Source organism: Lasioglossum baleicum, chromosome 12 (assembly GCF_051020765.1).
Source record: "Lasioglossum baleicum chromosome 12, iyLasBale1, whole genome shotgun sequence".
NCBI lineage: Eukaryota > Metazoa > Arthropoda > Insecta > Hymenoptera > Halictidae > Lasioglossum > Lasioglossum baleicum.
The window spans coordinates 6,995,951-7,023,137 of NC_134940.1; the positions used below are offsets into that span (position 1 = coordinate 6,995,951).

The window sequence follows — 27,187 nt, forward strand, 5'->3', positions numbered from 1 at the left end:
GACATTCTATGCATGCAGCTTTTTCATTCCGTTTTTTAGCTTGTCACTTCTGGAGAACTGAACACTCGAAACTCAATATTGACTGACACAGACATATCAGTTTCGTCCACACCGAGTGTTTTATATTTCGGAAATGCCCAGCAGGATAGGTTTTCTAAACGTTTGCTGAAACGACCAATAACCTTTTTGCGGCCGATAGTAACAAATCGGTCTCCAACCCCCTTGCACAGTTATTATTACCACGCTTATATCAACTTGCCGTGTGTTGTTGTATGCGTCAAATCTTATAATCTAATTTTAAACCTCTTCTGATAGTCCAATCTTGCTGAAATTTTGTATGCGCACTTGCTTCCGATGACAATAAAAGTAGAAAGTACAATAATAAAAAAAACTTTTTAAGAACCACGCATATATTAAAATGCACTAAAAAGGAGAAAATAATTTTTTTCCTGGTTCTCCATAAAATACCGAATCCAGTTAAAATTTTTCCGCAAAATTTTAAGCAATTAGTTCAAAATTTCTTCTGCTATAAAATTAGTGTCGTAATAGATATAAAAATTGCATACAAATTTAAATAAAATCATGACATTGGTGACTATAAAAATACAAGCAAGGAGCGCCCACGAAGATTACGTCAATATAGTTTAGCGCTCCACGCTTTTATTTTTATAGTCACTAATGTCATGATTTTATTTAAATTTATATTAAATTTTTCTATCTATTCCGACACTAACTTTATAACAGAAGAAATTTTGAATTAATTGCTTAAAATTTTGCGGAAAAATATTATTAATCATTTAACTGGATTCGGTATTTTATGGAGAACCAGGAAAAAATGTATTTTCTCCTTTTTAGTGCATTTTAATATAAGCGTGGTTTTTAAAACGTTTTTTTATATACTTTGTATATATTTTGTGTTATATATTTTTCTAGTAATACAAAAATCTATATTTTCGTTTGGTTGACGAGATACAGATTCGATCTAGCTGTGATTATCAGTCTATTCTATATTCCGTGGAGTTCGTTATCCGGTGGAACGCGGCTGTTTTATTTCACCGTGTAACAATGTCGATGAGCGCAAAACTTTCAGAAATTCCTCGAACGCGGGCAATTGAAATTTTTTAAAACAACAGCCTCGAACGAAGTTTAACAGGTTCCCTGCCAGACCATTTGCACCCGACTTTCCACTCACGAGCTAGATCAATGTTTCATACTTATTTAACTTGCTGGTAGCCTCTCGCCAGATTGATTTATTATACGGAATTCGTGTTCGAACTATAAGTTACACTGAAGCACACAAAATAGCTTCGAACGAATCACAGCATAGATTATTTTGCTAAAAATAACGAGGATGATTATATCCAGTAAATTGAAGATTAAATACACAGAATTATTTGGAGACTGTTTGTAAATAATTTACATTCACAGTCAGGAATTGTACGAGTGGTCAAATATAATTTATTTTATTAATGAATCAAAATGGACATCTATCTAGCTTTGGTATTGTTCAATGAAATCACTTTAATTTCGTGGAAACAGGACTGATATCCGACATTTAACGCGTTAATGCTCGAGAAAGCAAAAAGGAGCGGCGTTATCGTAAAGTGGGACTCTTAGCCTGAATCACAAGGGGCGCTATTATTTTTGAAAAGTTGGCTGGCATTCACCTCGCTCCAGTTCAATGAAACTCGCGCTTTTCTTCTGTCCCATTGAATGTTTGTCGAACGCGATCAAGCACATTATTCAGTTCACCTCGTCACCGCGTTTTTCATTTTACAACTCATTCGTTTCCACGTTCCTCTGGCTGTTGTAAGCTGTTCGAGGGCAATTCCCATAACTTCATCGGCCCTGTATACTCGTGTGTATGTATTTCTCTGTTCACGTGTATATACATTGTGTGTTCACGTGTGTATGTTGTTTTTTTTTCTTGTAGGAGATAGTGTCTGTCGAGAATAGCAGTATGTTAGACGAGAGCAATATAGCGTGGCGAATACAAAAATTGCGATACACGAAGAATAAGAGCTGCGAGCACGTACAGCGATAAAACGCAGAGCTCCGGAAAAGAATCGTAAAGGCATTTCCAATAAAATTTCCGCGAGGAAGTGCGATTTCATTCCTCTGCAATTCGTTGCCGAAAATGTCGTGCGTCGCCTTCAATATTCATTTCATCGCGTAATCGTGACGCTCCGATGAACGTTTTTAGAGTACCTACAACGAAATCGTTTCAACCGGCGATAATCGTATTCTTTTGCGAACGCTGAAAATCGAAGTAGGTATCAGGATTATACTGAATTTCAATGCCAATGGAAAAGAAGTTTTTGCGGCCGGCATACAGAAATATTTGAGCCTTTCAATGTAAAAATCAAGCAAAAGGAATGATAGGAAATCGGAGTAGATATCAGAATTATAGTGCATTTCAATGCCAATGGAAAAGAACTTCTTGTGGACGACATACAGAAATATTTGAGCCTTTCAATGTAAAAATGATAGGAGATCGAAGTAGGTATCAGAATTATAGTGATTTTGAATGCCAATGGAAAAGAAGTCTTTGTAGACGACATATTTGAGCCTTTAACGTAAAAATCGAGCAAAAGGAATGCTATAAGATCGGAGTAAGTATCAGAATTGTAGTGAATTTCGATGTCAATGGAAAAGAGGTTCTTGCGGCAGGCATACAGAAATATTTGAGCCTTTTAATGTAAAAATGATAGGAGATCGAAGTAGGTATCAGAATTATAGTGATTTTGAATGCCAATGGAAAAGAAGTTTGTTAAATGTAACAATCAAGCAGAAGGAATGATAGAAATAAATGATGAGAAGAAATAAATGGACAAACGAGTGAAAGAAAGATAAATAAGTGAATCTTTCGCTGGATCTGTTTTTCTGGTCATTAGATCGTCGCCGGAAAAACAAGGTGATAGATCCGAGTGCTTTGCAGACACTGTAGTTAAATCGGCGCAGGTTGCGCAATTATTGAGCAACGCGTGTATCCTTCCCTCTATTGAATTGCGATGCATCGAAGTCCTACTAGTATTTCCAGTTTCCTGGACTTCAAATTCCATTTAACTAGAACTTCAGTCATATCGAATTTTCGCACTGATTTGATCGTGTTCCTGGAAGAGCATCATCGCTATTCCGGCGTTCACGAATTACACCGGGGAAAGTCCTTAAACATCGTTTCCAAGCCGACGAAGTTACTACCAACAAACGTGCAATTTAAGGTGTAAACATCATAGATTCTGCTATTGCTCAACTGGTTCGAGAAACCGCTTTCGCAATCGCGAGTAATTCCGTCTCCTCGCAGACAGAAATTTTCGGGTTTTCCAATCGGGTTTTCGATGAAACTTTAAAGCCTTTTCATTTTCATTACGAGCTAGAGTTTTCTAAAAATTGCAAAGTCGTGTCCGCTGGGATTTGGCTCGATCTGTTTTTCGAACACGCGAATGAATGAATTTATTTAATAATTTTCTGTAAAAGCATTTCCAGGATTTCGATAATTGTAAAATAAAAGATGTGAAATGGGTCACTGCAGCCCGTTCGGTCTGGTTTTTGTATGAAAAATATTCGATATTCTCAACAGAAATTTATATTGTTATTATATCTCGCATGCATCGAGAGATCTGTAATTTGAAAGTAATAATCTTCGCGAAACTAATCGATGTATGAGAAGCAATGCGATTAGCGGATGGTCTGTTTTTACCGCACTAATACAGTTGTAACACGCGATATATATATAACTGCTAATAGGATAATGTTCGTTTGAGTTCGACGGTCTATCTTAATGATCACGTATCATGGAGCCTATATATTCACTGGAGGACTTTACGAAATTGGGAGGGGCAGGTTGAGTAAACTTTAGGCGGATCGTATGATTAACGGGCCGTTCCAAAGGCTCTGCTACTCAGAGCTTAGACATCGAATCATAAGTCATAATTTCAGCCGCATCGGGACCTGTAATTAACTGAGAGTTTGTTCGGCAGGACTTCGCGATCGATCATTGATTTCCTAAACGTGGCACGGTGCTCAATTTGGACAAGAACGTGGACGAAATTGAACAAAAGACTTCGGTTCGTAGAATTTCATAAATATGTATCAGCTGCTGTGTCTTTATTCCTGTGTTTCTACTATTTTTTTAAGGCTTCGGGAGTGGATGACGTAGAATCTACTACCCCCACTATCGCGCTGATTCGCCGACTGGATCGACTCTCGCCACACCGCACCGGTTCCCCAGGCCCGAATCAAACCATTAAATACAGTTCAAATTACATCGTGTTTAGTGTCATTTTAACAAGAAAAACGCCACAAATAAATTGGTGACTGGTTCGTCCATTTGCATTTGCTGTCGCAATCGTTGCAATTATTTAGCCTGTTCGCATCTGCGGTGAATAACCATTTTGCTATTTGAGCCTGGAAACTGCAGCCGCAGATAACGCAAACGCTGGGAACTGTTGTTCGCGGCGCGTAGAAATGAGGCTGGTTATCTCTAAAATGGAAAATTTTATACGAAAGCAACAAACAATGGAGCCCGCTGCGAAATTTTGTTGGAAGAACGCATGATATTATATTTAAGCGTAGTTCTAGAAAAGGAGAGCCGACGCGGGAGCCAGCACGGGGAACAGTAATGAATTGAACATTATTAAAAACTCCGTTTTTCGGTCTACCTTGCCATAGAATGTAACATTTTAGTATTTAACGTGAGAATCCCGATTATGAAACGCTGGAGTCGGTAAGCTTAGGCATAGGTGGAGAACTGTACGTTACGTTTTATGAACGGAATTAAAGCTGACATATTAACATGAGCTTAATTACCGAAAATTTGGGGTACCCGCCCACCCCTATTAATTAGTACGATCGCGACTACCTTTCGAAAGAGTATTAGAAATGTGATTTTAGGCCAGGCATAGCCAGAAATAGCACGCGTGCTAGGGATTCTCAAGGAATACCCCCACTTTTCCCGGCTCGCTGCCCGTGGCGGCCATAGTGCTCGAGCAACTACGGCCGCCAAGGGGATTAAGACGCGAGGCCGCAAGAAGTGGGGGTATTCCACGGCTATTCCTTGAGAATCCCTAGCACGCGTGCTACTTCTGGCCATGCCTGTTTTAGGCTCTTCGATACTACTTTCGAGTTGTCGCTCCTTCTCTTGATCCCGGTGATCCTTTTTTGTCTGCAGTCCGACGCCGAATGCGATCCATGGGGAACACAGTTTAGTGAAATCGTTTCATGGAAATCGAATTACTGGAATGAAACTAGAAACAGCTCTTTGCACTCCCTTCGGGGAGCATTTCGCGAACAATGATATGTATTTCCTCAGGTTCCTGCGCCAGAAGAGTGCCGATCAAGTAAAACCCCTCGACCCGTTTCTATCGCGTTTCGGAACAACCGAGTGAACGGTTTTAATCTTGCTTCTTTGTACCCAGCTTCCTTTGTGGTTTCACGTTACGTCATTTTTCGGGCTGTTCCTCCTGTTTGGTTTCCAACCTTTGACAATATCCGTGTTGTCGACCCCGAGCTAATAAAGCAATCCCGATACCGCTGACTTCAAGTTGCTTCAAGATTTCATTACGCTATTTAATGAGCACGATAAATGCTCACTGAACACAGAATTATTAATGCATTACTTGCCGGCGATTATTTCACAATATTTAAGAAATCGACTCGTCGCTACGGATTTCGTAATGAGGTTTTTAATAGCACCAATTCATGGCGAATTCAACCACAATGAAAAAGTCATTTAACCCTCTGCACGCGGAAATATGTTAACTTGAAAATTAAACATTTTGTTCGACCTATTTTCATTCCCCATGATTTTTTAAATTTTATGGATGTGAAATTGAATGTGAAATATTTAATAATGTAAAAAATATTTTGAATAATGGTACAGCAGTTTTCAATGACGCTTCAGTGTCTCCATTCGAATGGTAATTAAATAATGTGTTAACAATTTGTAAGCTCTCTGAACGTCCATTCCACAAATTACTTAGTTATATAATAACTCGCTTCGAAATTACTTTTTCCTGTCCCTGTTTCCTTCTCCAACATATCCGCTTGTCTTATTTACACAGGTAAAAAAACGTCCACTTGTTCTTTTTTCATTTCAACGTAACAGGCGGCGCACTGTTTAACCCTTTGCGAATGAGACATGTCGAGGGCATGGAGGACCCGAGGACATACAGTTGCATATACATATGTAGAACTTTTTGTCCAACGTAGTAAACTTATTCTGTCTTCAGCAATTCGCATAAAAATGTGCGCGTTACGAGAAGAAAATTATTTTAGTAGAACGTTAAACAAGAAAGATGCTGATGTGTAAACTTTTTTAAGAGAAAGCGGGGATAATTTTTTCACAAACCACCGTAGTAACATAAACAATGATATCGATTTGCAGAATTATTGAGGTTGCAGAAAATAATCATAACAACACGAACTCCCGGGTTCTACGGTGAAGGAGATATTGTAATATTATATAATTTCGTTTCCGATAACGTGGATCAATTACGGTTTGCATAAGCCCGGTACGCAACGTCAAATCTCGTCATATTTTTTATTCGTAGCTCGTAAGTAACGGATGACGTATTTTAAAGTGACTTTTAATCGATCTTCGATGTGGAATTTGTGCATGCCATATTTTCCTCGCGTCCGCGTTTCTGTACCTACGTGACGAACATGACTCGCGTACACATCGTTTGATCAAAATTATTTATTGACGGTTTTTAATTCCTTTGGAAATCTGCTCCGAAGATGACAGATTGCTTTTCACTTATTTACATGTTACAATATTCAACGACGTAACAATCTGCAGACTTGACTTTCAAAAATATTTCTCGTAACAGCACATTTTATAACATGCACGACGATTCTGGTAGATTAACAATTTTCTGATAGTCTTTTTCTAATTGTTCCAGAGCAGTTTCACTCATAATGCATTTTTCATTATGCATTTATAATAAAAATGCTGACTTTTTTATGGGACTTTCACCAATTGGTCTAAAAATTGCTGTACCATTATTCAAAGTATTGTTTACATTAAACATGTTGGCATCTAATCAATTACTAAATATTTAAGTATTGTACGAGGTATTATATCAATTTTATATCCATAAAATGAAAAAAGTCATATATTATGGAATTATTTTTTGGTCGGAAGAAATGTTTAATTTCCAAGTTACAATAGCTCCGAGTGCAAAGACTTAAAAAAAAATAATTTTTCTTAGGCCAAGACTGCGAACGCGAGCACTATACAGTAAATACATAATTGGTAATCATTTTGGTAGAAAGGCAAGCGAATATTTTACAGAAGTAAGTTCGGACAACGTTGATTCCGCAGGATTGAATGATTCATTTCAATTTGCCGGCAAAGTATTCGGCAATCAAATATGTACAGTGGCATACTTATCGTTTGTATTCTCACTTTCGCGAAAACTGTTCGGTATTTTACTGGTAATGATTTCGCGTACGTGAAACGCGTTCCTATGAGATCACGGTCCGTAATCGGATCGGAATTATCGGCGTGATACGAACCTATGACGAAATTAATTACGGTTAAAACGGGGCCGTGTCGCGCTTCACTTTCGTCATATTTTGATTGAAGCCCGATCGAGCCCCGCCGACACTTCAAGCTCCGCTTAACTGACGTTGACAAATTAAATAAATCGACGAGTCTCGAAAGTGTCAATCGCACGTCTTTGTTCCACCTGCGTTCTCCCATGCTCGTCTCATTTCCCTCGTTCGTTTTTTCCCCCATTCACCGTACGCGTTTTTCGCGGATAACTTCTGTCGTTCTGTTTCGTTCGCTTTTTAATTTCATTCGCTCTTTTTTTCTGTCGATGATCTCGCGAACAGAACCAGGTCCGGATGAGAAGATAATCGTAAACGAAATAGGATTACCGTCGAAAATCCGGTTCTGGTTTGATAATCGAACTGAGAACAACGCGGTACATAGTTCGATCGAGGATCGTTGTGAATGAGAACATGTATTAGTTAGCAGTAATCCGTTTCCTATTGATGCACAATGGACCAGTGATTCGCGGTAACAGATCGTCTTATTAGGATTTTATTGTCTCAGGTTGGGATCGAGATAATCGTATCTGAATATTGTGGACGATACCGGAATTATTTCGAGAAACAGAAGGTAATTGTTGATGTCGATGCCTGGTTTCGGGAGTAATTAAACAAATTGATATAACACCTCATATAACACTTAATTTAATTTAATTTAAACTTGATTCTTTTAAATATAATTATTGAAAGTTGAATTTGAATTTAGATTTAAATATGTGCCCATAATTATGAAAGTGGTCCAAGTAATATACATATTTCTTGTGTCGAGGTATTTAAAGGAAAAGGATATTAACACTAAATGAATTCCATATAATGTTGAAATAACAAGCACTATCTAACGGTTCATTTTTCACAATATCGTAAAAATTACATTGAATTAACTTAGTTTAAAATAATGTGATGTGACATATAACTGATAAGCTGATTTTCTTTTTCATTTTGACGTAGACCACTTTCATAATTACGGGCAGAAATTGCATCTTTATCGTGGCTTGTGGCTCGAGACATCGATTCAATATCAATTGGGGGCTATCGATTGAATATTAATACCGATCGATTTCCATCAGTCGTTCATCAGGGATCGGTCGTCGCGGTCAAGACAAGCGGGTCTTGCTTCGTCCCTGTTTCACCTGTGCATACGCACGTCGATAGCGACATTATTCCTCGAGAATGGTCCGGTGCTCGTGCCGCTTCATAAATCGCTCGATTTATCGTTGCTGACTCGCCGGGATCCATTCGCGGTGCAACGCTGGCCCCTCGAGGCTATCCCATTGGGTTTCGGTGACCTATTGGGAAGCCCCGACAATTTTCTGCAATTTTTGGTATCCTTTTTCCCCCTCTTTTTCGGCCAATAATTATTTCACTACATCTTTCCACCGGGTAATGTATGCAAATTACGGAAAAGGAAATACGTGCGCGGTCGATTTACTTAACGATCCCAAATTACTTTAAATAGTGCATCGCACATACACACATCCGGTGAGAAAGAAGTATCTAGGGTAAACTGTACTATTGCTGACACTGCAGTAGTTATTGGAACTTTTGATTTAAACGACAAATATTAAGAATTCCTGGTATAGAAAATCATTTTATATTGCTTCTTATTTATACTTTCAAAGCAACATTGTAAGTTTTAATAACAGAGTTCCACATATGACTGATAGCAACGCTCGTATATCGCACGATGACCACAGTGCAGTGTAAATAGTATTTTATTAAATTTTCGTTACGAATAAATATAATTTATCGCTTTGTAACTTAATTTCGGACTGTACTACAGATGTAATAACTGTGTATATGTTTAATTATAAAACAAATAGCCTGTTTAACGTTTACTTCTTACTGTGCCAATGACTGTACTGTTTCTCTTACGATTGTTATTCACTGAATATATTGTATACTAAAAGATTTATGACTCGTAAAACTGTTTCATTTTGTTGAAATTTCTCTATTAGCTTATAATAATAGCAAGTTAAGCTCGTTCAAAAATTAAAAAAAAAAGATAAAAGATTTTTACTACGATTTTGGCTTACGGTGCCAATCATTGTACAGTTTACCCCACTAACCTCAATATTTTTCTCATTTGTACGTATTTTTATAGCACTTCGAAAACGATTCAGATGGGGTTTCAATATCTCTGGTTGAGCCATTACTATTTTTGCTGACCACGAACTTTCTGTAGTACTCTTATAATCCTTTCCTCATTCACGTCTTCGGCCAGCTGTGTCCGATAAGTCACAATTATACCGATATCAAAAGTTATTATATACTGTTAAAAATGATTCTGTTATTCACGAGAAACATTCTCGTAAATAGCCATTGTAAATAGTGTACATTTTTCTATAGTTTTATATTTCCCATCTTGATGTCCAGAAAAGTCTACAAATTTTCTAACAATGGAACAAATAATGCTGAAAAAGATATTAGCTTGAAACGTTTAATACCATCATAAACGATAACGAACGGATAATTATGTCTAACAAAAATCTTACTAGTAATGATTTGAAAAATTGGAGATATACTCACGTCAAAGTCCGCCGAGCACTTTACCAAATCCGCTGGATGTCCGTAATGGAGCTTCAATGTTTGCAGTAGACCCTTTAAATAAACAATCAAAAAATAGTACACGAATGCACGGCACACAAGACTCATATTTTCCTTTGCGAGTCTCGTTCTTCCTCCGCTTCTTCCGCGGTTCACGTAGAAACGCAATGGTCACAGATATCGCAACATCACTTGTCGAACAATCATCACTTAAAATCATTCTTAAAAACACTTCAAATCGAACGCGAATTCTTTCGAATTCCTCCGATCGAAATAGTTCGAGTTACTATGTTCCTGTAATACGAATTAATTCTCATAATGTAATAATTGCCATGAAATTTTTCGCAGACAGATTGTGTATCCAATCGAATCGATGGTGTATTCTTTATCGTAAATTCTATGAAACTTACACGAATCTAGAGGAAACGCAGGCGCTATAAACAAAAATCGGCCGGAAGTACTCGAACGCGAGAGGCAATCAATAATAAAGCGTATCGACGCACGAGGATGTGTACGAGGAAGCTTCGAACATCTATTGTGAAGAAATATAGAGCTTTCGCTTCGTAAAAAAGAAAAGATTCAATCAGCTTGCGCATACATGTTTATTGTGATGCTTTCCCCTTGAGGTGCACGATACGTATGCTCGGAATTATAAACACGAAGAAAAATCTACATTAATTTTAACGGTATTGAAGTACTACAATCTCTCTTTTTAATTATATCCACACTCATGAATTATTGCGCTAACAAAACATTGTATTTATAATATCATGGTATACCAAAAGTGGTCGCTAATGGCCTCGATGTTAATGCGACCTTTATAAATAAACAATATTAAAAAAAGTCATAAATGTTCCAATTATGAAGAACTGGAAAATCATCAACAATGGTATATGCTGTAGATTTTTCGGATATTGTCGACCCTTCCATGAAGAAGTAATTGTGCGTCGGCTAACTGGAGCTTTCGATTCATTCCGAAGCTAACAGATGCACCAGTTTTGAGAGCTCGAACGAAGGGGTATTATTCTGTTTTGTTTTTTTTTCTGTTGCAAAAAACTAATCGACAGAAAACACAATATTTAGACGATAACGAATTCGGTCGCCTGATTCGAGTTCACGGCGAAATAAATTCCTGCCCGGCGTGCTCGCGATTTATTTCCCAACAAATCTGGATTATGCGTTACGCGAGCGCGCGCGCACGCGCTGACGTTTACATCAGAATGTAAGCTCCTCTGCAGGTATCTGCAAATATTTTTTTCGCCGATAAACCGTTCTCGCACACAAAATAAATCTCGAACAAGCGCAAATTAACACTGATTTTCTGATGCGCTCTCGAGGATCGTGCACGTTGTTAAAAAACAAGCTGCAAACTCTCTCACCCTTCCTCTCTCTCTCTCTCTATCTCTATCTCTATTTTTTTCTCGTCCCCTACACCAACAGCGAAACAATCTCGGCGATTTGCTCCGCGTAACATGCGCAACGGCTGCGACGCAAGCGACGGGGAAAATAATTTTTTTTTACGTATCACATAATCCGAGTAAACGCGGTTTACAGGACGATTTCGCATCTACGCTTTATGGAAATCGTGCTGAATTTTTCATTAACGAACTGCCCGGTGATTGGACTAATAATCTCACAATCAACAGTCGTTCGACGTTTAGCTCGAGTTGGTAAATAAAGGAAAATATATGTATAACGTGAGTGTACAAAATATTCGTACTGTCCTTTTAAAAACGAATAACTTTTTCAGAATAGTATAAAGTGCAATTGCACCTAGCGGGTGCATTGCTGCATGCCAAGTTAGGACGTATTGTGACATATGATTTTTTCCCTCTCTCATTCTTCTCTATTTTCATTTGAAAAAGAGCAGTATGTACCTTGTCCCAGTACATGTTTCAAATTTTTATTATAGGCACAGATGAAAAATTAAAAAGAAAGTTATTTACACACATTAGCTAGTAAATTGATCTTTCTAACGCCTCAAAAAGACTCAAGCTGTTGGGTCCTGTTTTGAAAAAGTTATTTGTTTTTGAATGGTGTAGGAATATATATATATATATATATACTTTAGATACCCACTGTAGCTTTCAAATTCGAGAAGAAAAACCGCAATTATTCCTGCGCAAACCTAACAGACGCGTCGCACAGTGCGACCATTAAGGAACGAAGTTGTTCATCACTGTCCCCGGGGCGAAATCACTTCGGGAAATTTGTTTTTCTCCATCAATTATCCGAAGTGAACTCGACTTGCCGTTTCTTTAAAACTCCGCGGGGAGGGCAAAGTCTCTTGACATCGTTCCCGCTGGGATCGCGTCCCTCGGTGTGCACAGAACCGCAAAGGAAAATCGGTGATTTATACGCGCGGCACAAACGAATCGTCCTGGTCTATTTCGGAAAAAGACGCCGTGCGGGCAGCACGACCAAACGGCACATTGATCATTTGGAAAGTGTTTGCGGAATCGATCGATCTTTCTAAATGGCTCGCGGTAACGCGCTTCACGCCGCATTTTTACGGTGTCCGCTTTACCGATTCGTTGGGAAAAACTTTTTTTCCTCCGGCGGCAAAACAGTGTCGCAACGGTGTCTGTGTCGGTGGCCGCGAATTTTTTTTTTCATCCCGGGAAAAAAGCTGCCCGGCCCGCGGATTTCCCGACTGCAAAAAGTCGTTTTCATCTTCCGGCCAGTGGCGAAAAAGTCCGATCGCGGTTTTACCACCGATTAAACACCGCAAGGAAACCGCGTCCGCTTGTGTACCTACGCGTTCACGGCTTGTGGCTAGTCTCGTGCAAACGCGGCCAATGTTAACAATTTCCAGGGATTTTCTTCGCAGAGATGGTACGTCTTGTGTTGCATTTCTTCGCCATTTATTCAGCCTATACATTTTTTTATTTTGTTTATTGGAAGCTCAACCACTTGCTGTAACATTTTCTTTGCAGTTGCAATGATTAAAACGTCTTTGTCCTCAAAAATGTCGTAGAAGAGAAAAGAAAAAATTTATATTTATCAATTGATCAAATTTTATTTCATTTTGTTAGACTTTGTTAAAATCTTCATCGCTAGTCCGACTCGTTAAAATACTACTAAAAAAGATCATAAGTTTGAGGTTGTATATATACCTGCGGCTTTTATTCCTCTATTTTATTATTTTTGTTATTTCTTTACTCAAGATTGCATACCTAATTAAACGTGCAAATTGATATACAAAGAACCAAGAAGGTACCAATGGCCTCTCCTAGAGTACTGTAATGATACAGTATTTTAGGTTAATAGACTGCAGGTGTTCAAGATAATTGCTACTTTTATAGACTATTTTATAAAGCCCAGAATTAGTGGAAGATTTACTCGACCGGCTAGACTGTTACCTCACTTCAAAATGTAATAAAACGTTTTATTAACCCTTATAATTGCTTTTGGTTCGGTAGTGAATTCTGTAAATACCTGCAGAAATGATGAGTTTCACAGCTGCTAACTTAATGCAATATGTTATAGATTATATTCGATTTTACTTTACACGAAAGATTTGCAACGACCCTCGTCGTGTTGCTTGTTTAAAATTCGACCAATTAATTTTATAGAATTGTTCTCCCTGCATAATTAATAGAATATCGATCTCATTCGAGTTGGATTGTTGATTGCCCCTAACGTATCATTGAGCAATCACAATTTCGGTTCCTCCTTGTCCGCGAATTGATCAATCGATACATACGTGTTCGAACTGCTTGCCGATTGAGCTAAATTATTACGAGCCTAGCCTGTAGCCACAACTAAATGATGTTTGCATAATTTTCGCGAATGGACGACGCATTTTCCCCGTAGCACAGTTCTCATTTGCGAAACACGAAATTAAGCAAGACTGAATCCGTTCGGGTAATATTCATGCTAATTTCCGATTATTGATATGAAGTCGGAAACGAATAAATTATCAGAGATTTCTTATTCATCCGTAAAGATTCGAATCGATTATTATAGTTCTCTATAATTTCAAAGAATCATGGAATTGATCGCAAATCAATTTTTGATTGTGAAAAATATACACACTTTCCATATTGCGACACATTTAAATAAATTAATACAAGGCGAAGGATCGACAATGAACGTTCAATCTTATTCATCCGTAAAGATTCGAATCGATTATTATAGTTCTCAATAATATCAAAGAACCGTGAACTTATCGGAAATCAATTTTTGTACGTGAAAAATGTACACTTTCCATACTCCATCACTGTTTCCGAAAATTGACTAGTGTCCAATGTCAATATTTGACAACACATTCATATAAATGAATACAAGGCAACAGGATCGACAATTATGCACATATCGTAAGCAATAAGCAAACACGTTAGCCAAATCGCATCGAATAACACAACAAATCTCCAATGAACGTTCAAAATGGATTTTCTCCGAAACGAATCGGTGTATCATAATATTTCATTTTTCATCTGATCTCATGCGAAATATCGTATCAGTAATTACCAATAAACGTGTATCATCGAACACCTAATTGCACTACCTATATGGCGAACAAATCATTTATTAGCCGTCAAACTGTTTCGCTAGAAATTCGAACAGAATTTTATAAACATTTTACAAATTCCACAGTGATTGAAATATATAAAAATTTATACGTATATGGATTGTAGTGACAGTTCTGTTAAATTTTTCCGATAAAGAATTTCATTTTGTTTGCTGTTCCCTTTGACATGCAGACATTAATTTTTGTCGACCAATTTGTAGACATTAAAACCATAGTTCTGTTAGATCTGAATAAAAAATTTTCTTTGTGATACGCCAATCTAGATTTATGTCGATCAATTAGTAAAGATTGAAATCAAATAAAAATGTCACGTGAGTGTTTTGCTCCGTTCAGCGAATTTTTTTCACGTGGCAATTTCTTAATTACCATCCTCGACACGCGACTAACTACACACACTGCGGAATCAATTTTCGCGGGCACACTGTCACTTTACCGGACCATCGATTACGGTCAATTTCCGTGCGGATATCTTCAGAGAAAACCGCATTTGAAAGTTTCTAGTTGCTCCACAGGTTCTTGCACCATCGAGTCCTCGACTATCGGATTAATCGGACGGAAAATGAGGGTTTCCGGCCGCTTCTCGACCGATCGTTTCGTTCGAGATGAGCGCGGATGACTGTCCTACAGGCTAGTCCCCACAAAACCCCGAGCCACAGGATAAAAGGGAAGGGGAAGAAGTGGTTCCTGTGTTTAAGCTGCAAGGTTACATCATGCCCGAGGTTTTTAATGCCCGCTGCACAGTACATATCAACAATTGACGAGACCCGTGACGTTCATAAATAGAACACCGGGGAATGTTTCATTAAATTTACCTACCGGAAGCCTACTAACAGAGATGAGCATTATTTGGCACAATAAATATTTCAAATACTATTTTAGTTTTCTTAAAGAAAATGGTATTCAAATAAAACATTTTATTTTTGGAGTTATACGCATACTTTAAAATAAATGGGATTATGTAATGGACTCTTTCATTAAATTTACCTACCGGAAGCCGTCTAAGAGAGGTGAGCAGTATTTGGCATAATAAATATTTCAAATATTATTTTAAATTTTAGTTTGCTTAAAGAAAATGGGATTCAAATAAAATATTTTATTTTTGGAGTTGTACGCATACTTTAAAATACATGGGATTATTTACTATTCACTATTTAAAATACTAATAGGAGTCCCGATGATTTTGCTTGATGTACGAGTCGATAATGAAAAAGTGTTTTACGTCAATTTTTGTCTACTTGTTTTATTTTATGATTATAGACGTTCCCACTCGATTGTCAGTGACCTCGGTTTCATCGAGTTTGAAACTCCACGATATTCACGAAAAAGTGTCGACGCTATAAATTTTTTATTCGAAATAAAAGTGTTCTTTATATTCTGTTTTCCAGCTCTTATCAAAAGCCGATAGCAGGCCATTCTGTGCGCCAGTGTATTCAATAAATCATCTCTGACTCGGTTACGTATCAATTAGAGATCACTGATCCACGATTCTTTGGCCCGCGAATATTTTTGTAAATGAATCGATTGTTCAGTTTTATTTTGCACACACGTTGCGGAGGTGGAGGAGCCTCCATTCTGAATATTTCGGAAAGAATATGCAAACTTATTATTGATTTTGAATATCATTTACTTGTTTCGCTCGGATCACGTTTGATTTCATTTGCATAGAAATGACAAGCGACAGCAGGCGTTTGTTCCGAAAGTTTCTGAAAATTTAGCTTATTTAGCACCATACTTTGTCGAAGTCAATTTAATTATGCCAATTTTTTAAAGAAATTTAGAATAGAACTGAATATGTGTGTAAAAAACATTTCGTCGAAGTCGAATTGATTTTCAATTAGCTCATAATCAATTTCGAAGGCTCTTTAATTATAACTGGTTTTGTTGCACGAGATTTATCATTTTTACCAATGAAGCGACAAATTTTTTTCCCGATAAAATATACGGTGCACCGTCACGCGCGAGTAAAGTGACATGTTTCTTTATTAAAAATTGTTTTTAAAGAAAGACAAATTAAACGTCTCTGTATTCCTGAATTTCCATCGGAAAATACGTTCGAAATTCAACGGTAACTTAAAGTTTTATGAATATGCAATAGATATCTGCAATTTTCCGAAGTGTTCGTTTTTTCATGTAAATTCGATGTTCGTGTGTATACGAATGTAGACTATAGAAGAATGAAAATTCCCTTATAAACATTTCCAATGTTGCTAACATTTTAAAGAATTTATTGAATCATTAGTTTGATAACAAAAAAGACGTAATCAAAAAATAAATATTCTGTTAGAGATTACCTATGAAAGTGGTGATCAAAAATTTATGATAAACGATAATTAGCACGTGAGACGTAATCCTTTTTTGCCGCGGCACTGTTTTACAATTTTTTACGAAACTTTTCAATTTTCCACGCGAAAGTTAACGTTATAATAATTACCAAAAATTCAAAATATTTCAGCGTTGAAAAGCTGAGGACTGGAACCATCCATATTATATAATATTTATATAACCAAAATTTTCAAAGGAAAAATTTGCTAACAGAAACATCTTGTATAATCATACAACTGTTTAAGCGTGTAGAAATCTCAATAATTTCGCTCATCGTTCAGTAGAGAATTTAATAAAGTCGTGTCCTAGATATTTTTAGCCGTTTATCAGACCCCCGTGAGACGCGTTTTTCAATCCTTACGTCGGCGCATATTTTACACGCATATAATTGTGAATGAAAAAAAGAACGAATGAAATTGCATTCCCCATGAGTCGTTCGAAATCTGCAGTCTGACTAATGGGTCTACATACAAGAATTACTCCGCGAAATATGTTTTAACTGTTTGTATTCGAAGCAATTTCAATTCCAAAATCAAGACATTTCTTCCAACCCAGATAATTCTCATTCTATATGTATAATCTTTTTTACATTGTGCACATCAAATCGAACCTGTTTTCTCATATAACAGTTGAGCTTCTTACAATTTATAGAATACAGACAAATTTAATAATATTAAAACTGTTTTGAATAATGGTATGGCAATTTTTACTGGCGCCTCCGTGTCACCATTATAGTGCAAACGCTTAAAAAATTGACAAACCGAGTTGTAGATGATTCTAAGCACCGTCAACTATAAAGTTGCGAGAGAGGTCCACCGTTCAGGAGTCAACAGGATTTCTTCGCTGGAAGTTCGTTAAGAGATTTTGGTCGAAAGAACGAGAATAGGGCACAAGTTAGGCTCCAGTCTAAGTGGCGATTATTTAAAAGAGGCGCAAGAATCGCAAGACGTCCAGCAAATTTTAATCCCAGCCGTCGTCGACGTTGAAGAGCAGACGGACCAAGGAATATGCTTAATTTTCCGGATTTATTAGAGCGCGATAAGAAATCGAGTTAACGCTTTCTAAGCCATTCGCGGGGATCTGACGCGATTAAATATTTGGCTGAATTTTCGGCGTCTACTTTGAATCCTGTTCGTCGTGTTTATATGTATAGCATAGAAACTCTGCAGCTGCCCACGTCGAAGTGGAGCAGACGTGATTGTGGATACAATCGACAGGTTTGGAAAAGTTTACGGTAATTCATTTTCTCTCATTTCCTAGTTCAGAATCACCCCAAAATCTTCAAAATTATTGGATATATATTCAGATGGGATGATGACGCAAACGTGAAGGTGTTTTCTCTAATTATGGTTTCCCAATATTGGACGATTACTATCCGCTTCGTTATTCTGTATGTCTCGATCGACTACCATTTTGGATGCTAAATAACAGGCACAAGCAGTATGATACACTTTAATTGTTAATGAGGCTCAACTGTTGAGAACTAACAAGAATTAATCATAATAGCTTTTGACGTATGCTAATATTGTCAGTTATTATTTAGGAGCCGTGTGCAGGCTGGTTCATTGAATAGTAACAACCTAAATATCCCTCTCAGTTGTAACGATATTGTGATGATAAAAATTATTCACAAAAGATAATATATTTTCTTTTTATAAATACGTAAAATACGTGCCCATTATTCTTAATCTCTCAACAAAATGTCCGCTCCCAAAGTTCGCATTTTTATGCGAATTTCTGAAGGTAAAATAACTTTGCTATGGCAAATTAACTCCTACGTATGTACAGGGTGTATAAAAAGTAATGGTCATCCGTTCTAGGGGTGAATCTATACCTCCGGATCGGTGGATATTTGTAAGAGAAACTTGCCGCCAAATTGTTTATAACAAAGAAAATGGTTGTTAGTTTTCTGATCCGTCGGAGGAACAGAAGATTCTAAAACATTCGTAGTTTATAATGTATAAACTTTTATGCAAAATAAAAATTGCCGGCATTGATTGCAAGAAAGGGAAACCAAATTGGATGTTATTTCTTCCCTTAATGATTTTAATAGAATAGAAATCGTATACTGACATCTTCAATTTTCCAAATTTTAAAACAATTTCGAATTTCATTTATTCGATTTTTCTATAAATGCATAAAGATCCGCATTCTAATAATGTAGGATTAATATTCTTATGTGTGACAATGGATATAAGGTATTCTTTCACATTTCGCAATTTCAAATTTATGATTCGAATGAACAGGGAGGCGATCACTTTTTCGGTACGGGCCTATCGACGAATGTTCCTTTAAATTTCGTTTGGCTTGAGGCAAGCACACGAGCATGTTCTGTCTCATCGACATGGTCAGGTGGATAGTGTAGTAGGCTTTTGTCTATATGTATAACTCCACACAATCAAAAATGCAAAAACTTTACCAACTTACATCTCAATAAATCTTTCAATCTTTTTCTCTTCTGTCTGAGTGGAAGGTGTTGATGTAAAAAACAACTTTGACAATACTTTTCTTTGTCATAAAGAATTTTGCGGCAAGATTCTCTTACAAATGTCCACCGATCCAGAGGTGTAGATTCACCCCTAAAACGGATGACCATTACTTTTTATACACCCTTATAATTTTCGTTTTTCTTACGGAAACATCGGTACGGAGCCTCTGCTCTCAACATGGACCGTCCTCAGAGAGTTAACTTTTTATTTGAAATCTCACATGACCCGTATGTTCTTCTGGCGAATCGATAATAAGCTTCCGATGCAATAAAGTCGACAGGGTTTGAACGTATTGTATGAATAATATTTCCCGTTCCGAATTAGGGTCTCTAGGGAAAATACTTATCAAACTTTATTATTGGAAAACTCATTTGATAATAATACAATTTCGGCGGATTCAATTACTTAATAATGCTCGGTATCTTGATTTCTGATAATACACTTCTGTCGTGACGGATCCGTTATCCTTCAACTTTCGTTGGTAATTTCATTTGATCGGCAGATTAAACATTAAATTGGTACTTCATTACTTCCATTTGCCATAAGTAGATTACGGATGTTTTCGCAAATAACCACTTCTGTAGGAAAATTAAATGAACAGTTATTTCCGCTATCGAGGGTAATCAATGGGCCCAAAAATTGTGTGAAATCGATAATCAATTGTATCGAAACTCTGAACAAAGAATTTTTATACATTGTAGATACATACAATTGATCTGTGGTAAATATGAAAATTTAATTCCTTCTTAACAGCGATGTTTTTAAATCTTTTTAATAAATCGTCTATTTAATCACAGTTATAAACATTAAGGAAGATTGCTTATTCATGAGGTTCATGGGACAAACGTATAATTTGATTTGCTTCTTAACTGGACCCAGAAAAAGCAGAAAAGTTTCCAACTGTTTTGTTGCGAAACTGTTACCGATGATCGTGCGGCGACCGCGCAGAATGTTACAAAGCAAACAGCCGCTGCTATGTGGACACGTGTGCACAGTGCAAATAACTTATAAGAACATTAAGCATTCGACGTTGTATCATAGGCGGGAAGTTACACAGCGTCGACCAATGCACAATAACATTCATCATTCATCTCCGTGCCAACAAAAGTCGAATGGTATCTGTTACACGGCGTGCACCGCAATTTCGAAGTTTGAATTTCGCGGGGGACGTAAATCACGTTTACGGTTGATCGCGACGATGTAACGAGACCTTGACTTGCATGAAATTAATTAAACTGCACGGGCCCGGTAACTTTGATCACCTGAACTACCGCTGTTATGTTTCGAGCCATGGGGAAACTTTATTCGCAAAAGTTGCGCCCGGTATCGGGGGACTTATAATGCACCGGTATCATTTTCTTTTAATGAAACCGGGGTTTATCGAGATTCCAAACTCGTCCTTCCTCTCCACGGTGCAGTCTTTTTCCTTGGAAATAATAAATGTTTAAATTTAAAGTCACTTTCAATTTCACTAATATTGTGGAAAGATTTTGATTACTATTTTTTTTCAAAACTTTTTATGCGGTGCAAATTTCATTTCAAATCAGATCGTGAAAAGTCATATAACTCAATGTTTTGCTAACAAAAAACAGAAATTCTACAAGAATGGCATGTTTAAGTTGCTTGAGAAATCGCAAAAGATCATAGAACAAAATGTCATAAGTAGACTGCGGAAGTTTATGCAATTTGCAATTTTTCGAGTCGACATTTAAAAGAGAGAGAGAAGGGAGAAACAAATAAAATATTATTTTCAATGATGATAGCCTTTGTAGATCTGAAATATATCAAGATTTGACTAAATTGTGTTGAAGGATATATTTTGGCATTTTTTAGAAATGTTCAGAAGCCATAAAACTTATTCTGAATGGTAAAAAATTGGCATTCATTTTCCCTTGAGAGAACGAAATGATTTTCCGAACGACCTGATGTAGGTTCAACCCGATGTTTTACTTTTTCACGAAACTGACAAAAACATATTTATTGGTAGCGACCCTTGTCGGAAATATACCTATGTATACGACGCCAGCTGTACACGCGCCAATGCGATTGAAAGTACTTACGCATACTGATTGAAATCCCTTTGAAGCAGTTCTGTTTAGATTACCTTTCACGGGAAATTAGTACGCGCGAAATAACAAATTTCATAAATTAAATCGAACCCGGTGATCGTGCAAATCCGACAGTCCGACGTAATTACAGAAATGATGGATATCGAAACGTAACATTCGACTGATTTCCGAGGTACAAAGTAGACTCTGTTAGGCTGGAAACGGAAGAGTATCAACGCAGGCGGGACAATGATAATCCATTAAAAGCTGCGGCTTGTTCGTATTGGATTTAATACGTGTGCGCGCGGGGAGCCACATTTTCTCGATCCCGTGATGTTACGATAAGCGGGACTGCATTCACTTTTTTCAGATCGAGTCGATTCACCGTGGAGCATTAGCGATTACTGCATTAATGAGCTAATTAAAATAATTAGTGCACGTTAATAATCAACTGCGCGCCCTTGCTTCTAAATAATAATTCGGATTTTCTGAAAGCGATACACAAAACAGGACAATATTCAAGGAAAATGTATTTACGGGCAAATAACTTATCTTTACAATAAGACTATTGAATAAGAAAATCAAAAATCTTGTTTGACATTATTTTCACAGAATGAAATACTAATTACAAATGTTCATTCAAGATAGAAGCACAGTTTTAATTAATATATAAAATAAAGTGGAATATATACATATACGTATACATATTCCACTTTTTCATGACAGAAAACATATTATTTTCACAGAACGAAGTACGAATTATAAAATGTGTGACAAAAGATCGTCGCTTATCTTCCGTAAATAGTCTGAAAAATATACGTTTGATTTATTTCGGAAACGCGGTGAAAATCGATTGGAGACTTAACAAATTCCATTCGTGTACATACACCCTGTTTCGGCAACGTGGAAATAAAATCGTCGTTTAAATTCGTATCGCCGATGTCATCGATTAATTCGTTTATAAATCGATGTCCTTGTTGAAACGAAGAGAAATGGTCGAGATTTAATTGCAAAGTGGAATCGAGTAAATTTTCACGATTAAATGTGTGTATCGTGTAATCGTGACACGACAGCTTAATTTGTTGTTTTCCTTTTTTTTAAACGTTTCCCTGTCCATTCACCTTGATTACGGACAACCCTGACCAATAAATTCGAGGATTTTGCTAATTAAATTCATTTGAATCTATTACTTTTTCTATTTCGTAGTATTATTTCTTAATTTACACAGATTCCTTGATCAAATAATTGTTCTCTTTTAATAAAATAACGAAGTGAATCTCGGTCTATATATATATTTCAAATGAAATTCTTATAATTTATTTAATTATTCCCTCTTAGCGCAAACTCGAGAAACACGAGTTTCACAAAATTAAAAATTTTAAGTTACGTCTCTGATATTATCCTCTATATTTAGCAATAAAGATTCTGCGATTTCCCAGATGAAACAGGAAACGTTTCACGAACGTTCCGCGCGACGAATAAAAATATCTCTCCCGTCCCGGAATTAAGTTAAACGCATTATTCATTTTATTACAACTTAGTTATATACTTCCGATTTATTTTAATATTCACAATTTGTGTCCTGTTCACGGAGAAGAAAATCTAGGTCAGGAAAATTCACGATTCCTAAAATTTGAAATTGTAAAAAAATTTAGAGATGTGTTAAAAATAGTTCCTGGAAAATACGTTGTTCCAAAAATGAACGAAAGTATTGATGAATGTAGAAAGATAATAAAACAATGGCTCAATATTATCCCATCGAACGTATAATAATAACGAAATTAATACTTTCGCTTCGAAAAAAATCGAAAAAATAAAATGTCGTTCCCTAGTTTAAAAAGAGGATTAATAATATAATTTTATTAAATGAAGCAACAAATTACTAGTGATTTAGGTTACGCGCAAAATTCAATCCGATTAAGTATATTATTCATTTCGTGTTCGCGGCAAATGAATCTGCATCGCGTATTCATTAAATTTATATATTTATAAATGTAACTGAAGGTGCTCGTTAATATCATTTTATGCGAAATACCTGAAAACAGGTAATCCCGGAAATCACAACAAAATTGATAACCATCTGAAAGATAAAGAATCACGGGAAATCTTCGTGGACCGAAAGCTCCTCAGAGTCAGTTCAAGGTAAGATAAAAATTCCAATTAGCCGGAGTAAATCTTCTTACTCTATTAGCGTCTTACACACTTCGATATTCTGTAAATGCCTGAAACTCGCGATCAGGGGATCAAAGAAAGGGAACGGTGTCCGCGCAAATGCGTCAAAGGGCAATTAAAAGCAACGCCAGCATACTTTGTGATCGCTTTTATCCGCTTAGAGGTCTTTTAGAGACGGTAATCGCGTGCCAAGAACAAGAGGGCTAAAGAGGGCTAAAGAGTCTAACGTGACTCTCGTCTCCACCGCTTTTACACCTCTTCTGCAGAACCCTCTCCTCCCTCTCTCTTTCTTTCCACTGCATTCCCTCTTTCAGCACTCGACGAGGAACGCGGGTCCCTGTGAATATGGCATGCGTGCTCGAAAAATTGTTGTTCCAAAGAGTGTCGACGCGCATAGACACAAAGCAACAGGCTCCACCGCTATCTTAACCCCGTTCTATCATGATCCACAATCCTCGACAGTGTAATGCATTCTATATAAATTGCGACTTGTGTATAAATTAACCATTTCGAAGAAACGATGCTATGGACGAGATATCTCGTCATCATGATTTCGTCGTACAATCCTGTGGACGAGATATCTCGTGTGTCTTTATTATTGATATGAAGTGTTTTATTTGAAAATTTGACGCGAGTGATCGATTTTTAAGACATGTCACCGTTCGTGGAAGGTGCTTAAAGATAATAAATATAAAATGCTCCATATTTTACACAATTAGAGTATTTATTGTTTACTGTGTATGGAATGCAAATCGATGTAGAAGATCTGATACATGTACAAAAATACAACTCGCAGAAAAGAATCTCAAAGAATCTCCAAAAAATGGCCGACAGAAGGAAGCATTCCATACAAAATAAACAACGAAAGCTTTAATCTTTCTTCAAAATTTAATTTAAATATGGAGCATTCAATATTCATCATCTTCAAGTGATTTCCACCAATTTTTTAAAAAACTGTTTTATCATTGCATTTTCAGAAGTTCAGAAAATGCGATATTATTAGTTGAACAGTACAAAGGGGCAGCACACGGATCCAATTAATTGTACGCTGTAAATGAGAGAAAAATCAAAGTAGGATCTTTTGTACGTTTTTATCGAAGGAACACCTGAGAGTGTAAATTAACTAGAAGCCCAAGTAAATCTTCCGGTGTAGTACAATGGGGTCCGGTGATACGCCATTATCAGAAGTATTCGATATGATAGCGCCGGCATCCGCTAACTGCCAGCAGCAAGTAACAATCGCTTATTCGAAGTCCCTGAACCATTCAGCTGGTCCTATTATCCATCGCTTCTTGCCATCGCTATCATTCGATACCTTCAACCCCGTTCCATTTGGTCGATCGTGATTCAGCCAATACTCACGCACAATCGAACCTGAACCTGGTGACTAAAGTATCGACCCGATCGCGCGATAGTTATCCTCGATGGACACCGAGGGTGTTTCGAGGCCTTACCGGTACGCAAAATAAGCAGGAGCTGGAGCTTATTATGCCTCCGTGGCCAATAATAATCCGTGCACCGGCTCTTGTCAAACGCGATCTCCGCCAGTACAACACCAACTACCACCGCGAACGTGTACAATCGGCGTGAACAATGGCAGTTCCGCAGCTTGTACGTTCACGCGCCGTAGATCGCTTTGCCCGCGGACTGTCGACCTCAGCAACATACCGGAACGAGGTTAAGATAGCCGGCCACCGAGCCTGTTGCTTTGTCCCGTAGCCATTCTACGAGCCTCCTGGAGGAACAATTTTTCATGCACCGGCTACAGGAACTGGGACACACCACCAGATACCGTCGACGAGGATTAGTTTTTATTTCTTATGAAATACCACCGCCTCCACGGTGCTCTATTCATCATCTACTCGGACAAAAGTCTGAAATGAATGAATATCTACCGAGTCTTTTTATTTTCGAAGATATCAAGGTGACTTTCAGTTTTTTTGGTAGACAATGCATATGTTTTTACCACGCTTATATTAACTTGCCGTGTTTTTGTTGTATGTCAAATCTTGTAATCGAATTTTAAACCTCTACGCATAGTCCAGTCTTGCTGAAATTTTGTATACACACTTGCTTCCGATGACAAGAAAAGTAGAAAATAAAATATATAAAAGAAACTTTTTAAAAACCACGCTTATATTAAAATGCACTAAAAAGGGGAAAATAATTTTTTTCTTGATTCTCCATAAAAAATACCGAATCCAGTTAAATGATTAATAATATTTTTCCCCAAAATTTTAAGCAATTAGTTCAACATTTCTTCTGTTATAAAATTAGTGTCGGGATAGATAGAAAAATTTAATACAAATTTAAGTAAAATCATGACATTAGTGACTGTAAAAATAATTCATGATTTTCAATAAGTCATGATTTTATTCAAATTTATATTAAATTTTTCTATCTATTCCGACACTAAATTTATAATAGGAGAAATTTTGAACTAATTACTTAAAATTAATTGAACTAATTGCAACATTACTGTGCCAGTAATGCTATATGATGAATCCTTTCCAATACAAAAATATACTTTCCTTTACTTCTCTTGATTGTCAACCAAATTAAATATATAACACATACAATAATGTATGAATAATTGAATTCAGTAAAAATTGAATGTCAATAAATCGTGATTTACCATAATGGTATTTTCACTCGGTGTGAGAATAAAGACACATTATGATTGTTTGAATTTACCGCCGTTGTATCGATCTACATAACCTAGATCTCTGTTGAAACGATCAGTGTAGTGAAAACAGACATGCTGAACACATGTGTTTCACGAGTCTCACGACTCTCATAATAGTATATTTAATCACACCTAAGCAAGTGAGTAAAATATTATTGAAAAAGATATTTTCCCTGACATTTAAACATTTAATAGTCATTATCCGTTGAAAATTGTATATGTTATTATCATATATGGAAATTACTTTATTTTCTTACAGACGCAATTCAATTCAATCTTGGAAATGGTCCAAATCAAGGACCGAAACGTCGATTTTTTGAAAAATAGCAAAACTGCTTAGTTAAAAATGTATATTTTTTTTGTATTTAACGATCGAACCGTAGCGCCGACATCATTCAACGTTTGTTAATTGCTTAAAATGTTGTGGAAAAATTAATCATTTAACTGGATTCGGTATTTTATGGAGAACCAGGAAAAAATTTTCTCCTTTTTTGTGCATTTTAATACATAAGCGTAGTTTAAAAAAATTTTTTTATATATTTTATTTTCTACTTTTCTTGTTTGATACAGTATTTTATAGCCGCTGAGAAGAAGAAGTCAGCGACGAACAATACATATATGATGAACTTCGATCGACCTTCAGGTGCAAGATATTTTTCTCTTCATTCCAAACGAAATATTCCGGTTTCATTGGTAGCTGCTCATTCTCGTTCATTTTCGAAAATTTCACTTTGATCGCACACTGAGAGAGTGAATTCTTGTCCCAAACAATTCGATCGCAGTGCAGAAACTTTCACGCTTGACCGCGCGTACGCGACTCTACGCAAACAAGGAG

The 27,187-nt window shown here is 36.8% G+C and overlaps 1 protein-coding gene across 4 annotated transcripts in view; it reads right to left on the bottom strand.

The window, feature by feature from the left end:
• Nucleotides 1–27,187, bottom strand: part of Mp (collagen XV/XVIII-type protein multiplexin) — a 295,739-nt gene that overhangs the window by 53,891 nt on the left and 214,661 nt on the right. For all 4 annotated transcript variants that reach the window (XM_076435605.1, XM_076435604.1, XM_076435603.1 and 1 more), the window contains exon 5: nucleotides 10,084–10,155. In XM_076435605.1, coding sequence (XP_076291720.1) covers nucleotides 10,084–10,155 — 72 coding nt within the window. The remainder of the gene's footprint in view (nucleotides 1–10,083; nucleotides 10,156–27,187) is intronic.